Source organism: Sinocyclocheilus rhinocerous, unplaced genomic scaffold, assembly GCF_001515625.1.
Source record: "Sinocyclocheilus rhinocerous isolate Xijiao unplaced genomic scaffold, SAMN03320098_v1.1 scaffold3932, whole genome shotgun sequence".
Classification (NCBI taxonomy): domain Eukaryota; kingdom Metazoa; phylum Chordata; class Actinopteri; order Cypriniformes; family Cyprinidae; genus Sinocyclocheilus; species Sinocyclocheilus rhinocerous.
Window position 1 is genome coordinate 98,958 of NW_015665812.1, and position 9,206 is coordinate 108,163.

Consider the following 9,206-nt stretch of genomic DNA (forward strand, 5'->3'; position numbering starts at 1 on the left):
GAGTACCTTAGCAACCACATAGCAACACCTTAGCAACTGCCCGGGGTACCCTAGCAACCGCACAGCAACACCTTAGCAAATACCCCGGGTTCCCTAGCATCCGCAAAGCAACACCTTAGCAACTGCCCCGGGTATCCTAGCAACCGCATAGCAACACCTTAGCAAACTTCCCGGAAACCCTAGCAACCACATAACAACCCCCTAGCAACCACCCGAGTACCTTAGCAACCGCATAGCAACACCTTAGCAACCGCCCTGGGTACCCTAGCAACTGCATAGCAACACCTTAGCAACCACCCTGGGAACCCTAGCAACCGCATAGCAACACCCTAGCAACCACACCAAATACCTTAGCAACCGGATAGCAAAACCTTAGCAACCGCCACGGGTACCCTAGCAATAGCATAGCAACACCCTAGCAACCGCAAAGTAACACCTTAGCAACAGCCCCGGGTACCCTACCAACCACATATCAACACCCTAATAACAACCCCGAGTACCTTAGCAAACGCATAGCAACACTCTAGCAACCACCGCGAGTACCTTAGCAACTGGCCTGAGTACCCGAGCAACCGCATAGCAACACCCTAGCAAACATCCCGGGTACCCTAGCAACCACCGAGCAACACCTTAGCAACCACCCCGAGTACCTTAGCAACCACATAGCAACACCTTAGCAACCGCCCCGGGTACCCAAGCAACCGCATAGCAACACCCTAGCAACCGCATAGCGGCACCTTAGCAACTGCCCTGGGTACCATAGCAACCGCATAGCAACACCCTAGCAACCGCCCCGGGTACCCTAGCAACCGCATAGCAAAACCTTAGCAACCACCCTGGGTACCCTAGCAACCGCATAGCAACACCCTAGCAACCCTCCAGAGTACCTTAGCAACCACATAGCAACAACCTAGCAACCGCCTAGAATACCCTAGCAACCACTTTATCTATCTATCTATCTATCTATCTATCTCTATTGCCTTCAAAATATTCAAACTTTGCTATTTCAGACTAAAAAACATCAAATTAAAACTTTTTAAACTTCTTAAACTTTTTAATCTTTTCAAACTTTTTCAAACTTTCTGGTCCGGCTTTCTCAAGCCAACTTAAAGTTTGTCTTGACTAACTTTTTTATCTAGTTAAGTTGGCTTGAGAAAGCCAACTTACTGAAATGCTATTTAAACTTCTTCTTATTAAGTTGGCTTGTGAAAGCCAACTTACTGAAATGCTATTTAAACTTCTTCTTATTAAGTTGGCTTGTGAAAGCCAACTTACTGAAATGCTATTTAATTAAGTTTGCTTGTGAAAGCCAACTTACTGAAATGCTATTTAATTAAGTTTGCTTGTGAAAGCCAACTTACTGAAATGCTATTTAAACTTGTAACTTGCTAATCATGCTAGCGACATGCTAGTCACTTGCTAATGATGCTAACAACAAGCTAGTCACATGTTAATCATGCTAGCGACATGCTAGTCACTTGCTTATCATGCTAACAACATACTAGCGACTTGCTAATAATGCTAGCAACATGCTAGCAACATGCTATTAGCATGCTAATCGTGCTAGAAACATGCTAGCAACATGCTAGTGACTTGCTAATCATGATAGCGACATGCTAGTCACTTGTTAATGATGCTAGCAACATGCTAGTCACTTCTATCTATTTATCTGTCTATCTATCTATCTATCTATCTATCATCTGACTATTTCTATCTATCTATCTATCTATCAACTGACTATTTCTATTTATCTATCTATCTATCTATCTGTGATTTGACTATTTCTATCTATCTATCATCTGACTATTTATATCTATAATAGTCTGTATTGCCTTCAAAACATTCAGACTTTAATCTTTCAAATTATTTTAAACTGAAAACTATTTCAGACTGAAAACAGTCAAACTTTTTTAACTTTTTAAAACTTTTAAAACTTTCTGGTCTGGCTTTCTCAAGCCAACTTCAAAGTCTGTCTCGACAAACTTTTTTATCTAGTTATTATTATTATTATATACTTGTAGCCTTCCAATTCGCATTCAAACCATCGGCATTGTTGTCTGTGATCGAATGTCACTAATTATCCATGGCTGAAACATTACATTTACTATAGATAAGCTTCTGAGGTGCAATAGAATCTAAGATGTTAGAGTATAGTAAGAAAGTCTAAAGAGGTTTGTCAGTCTCCAGATACATTTCAGAAAAAAACATCATGAAAATATGTAGTGAAGATGTGAGACCAATGTGCTCGGGTTGGTAGAGTACTGGGTAATGCTGGAAGGGATGTTGTAAATATCTGTCTGTGATCAGAAAATGAGATATCACGTATGTCAGCCACAGGCAAACCATGTGTCAATTTGAAATCAAATGTATGACCATGACAGTGAAAAAAAAAAAAAACTGAAACTGATGCCTGAATCTGAAAATATTTTATTAAAAGTGACCAAGGAGCACCAAAGGGTTAAATAAATGTTGAACATTTTACTCACCATGTGAGAAGTGGATTCCTAGATTAATAGGATCACAAGTCATTTTAATGCATTAGTTTTATCACAGAGGTGTCATCCAAATGTTATTTATTTTTATTTACTTATTTATTTTTTTGTGGGTTATATGTTATTCTCAACCTGAAAAATCACAGCAAAAGAAAAGGACAGACAAATTAGATTTTTATTTGGAATGCACCAATACCATTATTATGGCTGTGTGGCTGCAGAGATGTACAGATAGAAATGCTTATTCATTAATGCATTTAATCAGCCTCCGGCCAACAAATAAACTTTGAAACTTTTTTTTTCTGGGATATGCTCCAACATCTCAGCAGTCCTACACAGGACAAGCGGTTTGAAAAAAGAAATGGATGGGTTAATGTTCCACAGTGGATGAAGGAGTATTTGTATTCCTGAGGCTGCTCTGTATACCACTTCTGGCATGCCAACAGCACCCAAAAGTAGGAGTATAAGAGAAGTGTTAATGGGAATTCAAATATCCACATTATAAAAGTGACTTCCAAGGGTTAAGTAAACGGCAGCATAATTCATTGTAATTCATTTTGGGGCAGGTGAATTGACAGTTCATGACATATACATAACTTCACTTTGCAGGTTCCTCAAAGAATGCTGATGTCCCTCTGATAGAATGTATATTACTAATATGGCTATTTTTTGACCTGGTGCAGACTGACTCTGTCCTCTGACAAAATGCATTAAACATCTACAATACATGATTAAGTTTCTGTTGCACATGGACATGTTCTATGAATATATAATAAATATTGATTCTACACATGCTAAGAGCAGATTATGTATTGTTCACTGAATTAAAGCAAACAAAGAAAGTGTAATATGCGCACATCCAAAAACTTTAGGCAGGTGCTCGATCACATGGAGAACTTCACTGTAATTAAACAAAAATCGGGACACTGCCACTACTGCTCTCAGTAACAAAGTTTTCGCTTTTGAGAGCAGTAGTGGCAGTGTGCCGATTTTTGTTTATTGACACTGACTTAAAGGTCCCATGACATGCTGCTTTTTAGATGCTTTTATATAGGCCTAAGTGGTCCCTAGTACTGTATCTGAAGTCTCTTTCCCGAAATTCAGCCTTGGTGCAGAATTTCAGCCACTACAAGCCAGTCCCACAATGAGCTTTCCTTAGGACGTGCCATTTCTGTGTCTGTAGCTTTAAATGCTAATGAGCACACAGGAGATAACGGCATGGTACTAAATTACATGGTATTATTTGCAATGGCACAATTAATAACATCAGCATAGAAAAGTGTTAAAAGTGCAAACCTCTTTCCCCAAATAGGCTGTCCACTATAGAATTCAACAGTTTGTCAATCTTTTCAAAGTGGTTCTGAAAAACAAGAAAAGAGCAGAAAAACAAAAGTGAGGTTTTCACTTGAAGATGTATGGAGAATGCAGGCTTGTGTCTGCTCAGGTCTTAGTGACCTTCCATTCCACACTGATTTATGTGCCTGACATAGTAACACATACACAATCAAATTACAAAGTATGCTTGCTTCAAGAAAAATTATACCATGTGAATGCAGACAGATCAATAAACATTACACAACGACAAGTCACCTGCTCAGAGAATAGTATGATGTACAATGGCACTAGATTTTACATACTTATATGAGTTATGCATGTAGCCTATGCAGATTTTAAAAGTCAGGTGAACAAATAAAATATTGTAAATTTGATAATGGAAAGCTTGTTTTGTTAAGTCAAATTCTTTAACCCAAATGCCTAAGCACAAGTTTTTTTCCTCCAATAAACAAATATGGTTTTGAATGCATCCTCTAAAATATGGCTTGTATTTCTCTTTAATCAGCAGAAAGAGATGAAAAGCAGAAAGAGCTGAAATGAAATGCAAACTCTCTCTGTACAACAACAACAGTGTCCTCTCTCGTTTTACAGGTCATTGCTTCTCTCTCTGTTTGGATCTGGCTAAGAGGTCACTCAAATAGTAAATTAATTGAGAAAAACCATGATGATTAAAACACCTTGATGATTTGCCATCTAACTTGCAAAACCCTGTAATTTTTACTGACTGAATGCAACAAGAAACATACAGAAAAAAATCAGATGGGTGAGCTGGAAAGAAACAGTACATGCATAAGCATTTTGAAATACAAGTCAGTCAGGATAAGTTGGGTTATATCTATATGAACATTGAAGACATAGGATAGTGAATTCAAACCGGATATTTATTGAACAAATTGGACTGGAATGAGCAGTTGAATAGAAAACTGTTAAAAGTAATAGGGATGAGGATGACTTGGTTGATGATGATTTCTTATTGCAGGGTGTTGGTGAACTGGACTGTGCAGGGAACATGAGAATGGGGAGCACACACCACTAGCTGCGGAGGAAAGAATAGAGGTATGGTCACACTTACTAATGGTGATGGGTTGCAGGAGATAATGCTAGAGAGCACAAAAGATACAGAGAGCCACACCTTCTGCCCGGACTGATAGGTGGGTATACTGGTTGTCCAGGCATCGGCATAGCTCTTGTGGTGGCACACTGCCCACTGAAGATGGTGGTGTGCACAGTGTAAGAACCTCTCTCTCCCCTGGAACAAAAAATCCACCATTGGACCTTGGACGGCTCACCAGACCACAGGAACAGTGGAGGTTGGAACCCAAGGAATTGGAATGAAGTGAAACCTGTAGTTGGTTGTTAGAAGGAGTTCTTGGCATATTTGGCCCAAGCGAGGAATTGTTCCCAGAGTTCTGGTAGCCGTGACAGAGGGTTCTTATGAAAAACCTGATATCTGGGATTTTGTGTTCTGTTTGCCCATTGCTTTGAGGGTGGTAGCCAGAAGTCAGACTCATGGTCATGCCAAGAAAGGAGAAGAATGTCTTTCAGACGTGGGAAATAAACTGAGGTCTGCAGTTCAACACAATATCCTGTATATGGAATCCAAAGTTTTGGAAGACATAGTTAAACATAAGCTAAGTGTTTTTTAGTGCAGTAGGAAGACCTTTGAGGGGAATCTGTCCACAATGACTGTCCATGAGCCATCTGAGGTAGGCAGGTCGGTGATGAAGTCCACTCCTAGGTGTGACCATGGTCGGCGAGGAATGGGCAGTGGAAGCAATTTGCCAGCTGGTAGATGGTGAGGAACCTTGGACATGGTGCAGACTTGACATCCTTGGATGAACCTTCTGTGTCCCTTATCATTTGCGGCCACAAGAAACGATTTTGATGGAGCGAGAGAGTCTGATCAGTCCCTGGGTGGCCAATGCCCACAAAGGAGTGAACTGAAACAATAAAAGAGGTCCGTTGTGACTGGGGCCGGTTGAGTGGGCTCAGTGATAGTAGCCTTGGCGATCCTATCATCCAGGGACCACTGGATAGGACTGACAATGACCTTGGGAGGCAGAATGGGTTCACAATAGGGCATCAGCTTTGGTGTTTTTGGTTCCTGTACAATAGGATATCGTGAAATCAAACCTGGTGAAGAAAGCAACCATCTCGCTTGCTTGAGGTTGAGTTGTTTGGCATTGCGGAGATACTCTATATTACGGTAAGCATAACAAATGGGTGACAAGCTCCCTACAACCAATGTCTCCGTTTTTCCAGGGTGAGTTTTAAGGCAAGAAGTTAATGATTGGCTACATCATAATTCTGCTCCTCTTTCTTGGAGTTTCTTATAGAAGAAAGCATATGGATGGAGGTGGGAAGGATTCCCCTGTTGCTGTGAAAGCACAGCTCTGGCTCTGGAGGAGTGGAGTGGTTGTGAAGGCTTCTTTGAGGAGATGGAATGTTTGAGTGGTTTTGGGAATCCAGGACAAAGACCTGGGCCTGCCTTTCAAGAGGGATGTGAGAAGAGCAGTGATTGAGCTGTAATTCTGGATGAAATGGCGATAAAAGTTTGCGAAGCCAAGGAAACACTGAAGCTCTTTCAGTCTAGATGGATTGGGCCAGGTTCGGACAGCTTCCACCCAACCCTCGTCCATCTGGATGCCCTCAGCACTGATGTTATATACAAGGAACTGCATGGAGCATTGGTGGAAGGTGCATTTCTCTGCCTTGAGGTAGAGTTGGTATTCCCTCAACTTTTTCAGGACCTGGGAGATGTGGTGGCGATGCTCGGCCAGGTTCTGGGAGTACACAAGGTTGCTGACGATGTAGATCAGGACACACAGTTGATCTAACCAGAACCAGAAGGTTGATGTTCTCTAGATGGAAACAGGTTCCAACACAGCAGCAGACTTTTCTGCAGCTTTCCGATCAGAGTGGATCTGGTAGGAGGTTTCATTGGGCCTTTTCTTGAGCTTGAGATAACAGAAACAGACATGCCAGAGGCAGTAAAAGTCACTTTTTTGGACAAAGGAGAAAGACTAACACGGACTAGTAACATAGCTCACCATGAGGCATGGAGGACGTATGGGAAACGCTGCTATTACGTATGGGAAACGCCGCTATGACGTGTCCCCCTGAACTCAGTCAATTCCCTCCAGGAATTGAATTTGACACCCCTGGCTTAGAGATAATAGAATAATTTCCCTCATCAGGGGAGCCATCGGAGGTACAGCCTACTCAAAGTTTTGAGGTGCAAAATGTGAGTAGAAAAATATAACGTTTTATGTTAACAGAATTAGCAGGTAGTCCGTTTATTTCATGTTTTCAGCATGTGTATTTTTTGCTTGTAATGTTACCATTGTAAGACCATAAATTGGAACCACTGGTAGTTTACCAGAGTTTTTCCCAGTAAACATGCAGAATCTGCTGAACAAAAGATCTAAAAAATTGTGTCTAATCTGTTTCACAGAAATAAACAGGAAAATAGCAATGTAAATTTAACTGCTGTGAAGCAACTCTAAAAGACAATAGTGTCATTATTTGGATCAAGTCAGTTCAGTGTTGGTTTAGTTCAGATCAGTGCAAAGTTAATCAATCACCTATAAACAATTCTACAAAAGGCAGCAATGTCGTTATTCAGCTATAGTCACTTTAATGTTGATTTACTTCAGTTCTATTCCAGTGTTGATGCTGCAAGATGTGACTACTTGGCCCCGACAAGCCATTCAGTTGGGGGCTGTTGGGGGTCTCCAGGACCAGGATTAAGAACTACTTTTCTAAATCAACTTAGACACAATAAATACTAGATTAAGGTGTGTATTCTAAGATAATATTCTATGTATGTACAGTATGTCGAGCCTGCCAATCTACATATGACCACCACCCTTAGCCTGAATTAAGCAAAGACACTCAACTTCTCCTAAAAGTGTTCTGCAAATGATCAGTCATTTGAATGTAAAACATATCACCTACTGACAGTTAATCATAGGTTAATCATATAGCCTATGATACAACCCAGAATCTGCCTCACCTAAATATATAGGCTAGTCAGGAGCTGCTACTCGGTTTGTGGGATTAATGATTAATTTAACCCGATCCAAAATATTTAATTTAAATACACAAATAACATTTATTTAATTAATGATATTTGTGTATTGCATCTGCAACAACATTATGGACTTTTGTAAAGATATATAAGTTATAATAGCATGGACTTTTCGTCATACTTTTCGTCAACGACAATTTCTCACCAACGAAAACGAGACGATAACTAAATAAAAACCTGTTTTTAATTACAAAAACTAAAACGCAAATATACTCTCATTTTCGTCAACGAATAAAAACGAGATGAAAATGTTAGGGAAGGACGATTTGGGAAGATATCCCAATATAGAGGTTTTCAAGAGCTGGTGTGATTAAATATAGATTTAAACTCAAAAGAGACAGGATAGTCTGCGCATGACCTGATATTTTATTCTGACCCAGAATAAGGCGAGATGAACATCGCGGAGCGCTAAACACTCCGTGCAGTGTGTGTTTCATTCATACTCGAAGCCGGAGGGTGCTCTCGCGCAGAAAGTCGAACCAGGAAATCCCTAATATGGACAAAAGCATCCAGCTATTGCTGTATGAAAACAGTTGTTTTCACAGAAGAACAGAAAACGTTTGGAAACATGAAGACATTAAACATACGATTGCGACAATATATGGTTTATATGTGTTTTTCAAGTCATCTACAGGTAATAAATAAAGTATATGAACAATGCAGTGCTAACTGACATAGCATTTATTACAGTATAGAAACTATTCTGCCTTATTATGTGATAAAAAGTGTTTGTAGTATATAAACATTAACACCTCATTATTATTGATTATTGTCCAGCAGTTATCTGATGTCTAAGCCAATTAAATGCTAGAAATTAGAGAAAAAAATAAAGTTGCCTATACACTACCTGCCAAAAGTTTTTGAACAGTAAAATTGTTAATGTTTTTTAAAGAAGTCTCTTCTGTTCAGCAAGCCTGCATTTATTTGATCCAAAGTACAGCAAAACAATAACATTTTGAAATATTTTTACTATTTAAAATAACTGTTTTCTATTTGAATATATTTTAAAATGTAATTTATAGTGATTTCAAAATGTAATAAATGTAATTTTCAAAGCTACATTTTTAGCATCATTACTCCAGGCACACGATCCTTCAGAAATCATGTTGATCATGTTGATTGCTGCTCAAAAAACATTAATAATAATAATATTAATTAAAAAGATTCAGGTTTCTTGAGCAGCAAATCAGCATATTATAATGATTTCTGAAGGATGTGACACTGAAGACTGGAGTAATGATGCTGAAAATTCAGCTTTGATCACAGCAATCATTTTAAAATATATTCAA

General features: G+C 39.4%; 1 protein-coding gene across 1 annotated transcript in view; it reads right to left on the reverse strand.

Moving 5' to 3' along the window:
• The window catches only part of elovl2 (ELOVL fatty acid elongase 2), a 72,547-nt gene that overhangs the window by 54,466 nt on the left and 8,875 nt on the right, over positions 1 to 9,206 (reverse strand). Inside the window, exon 2 of the mRNA XM_016542599.1 lies at positions 3,789 to 3,852. Within this exon, the coding sequence (XP_016398085.1) occupies positions 3,789 to 3,852 (64 nt within the window). The remainder of the gene's footprint in view (positions 1 to 3,788; positions 3,853 to 9,206) is intronic.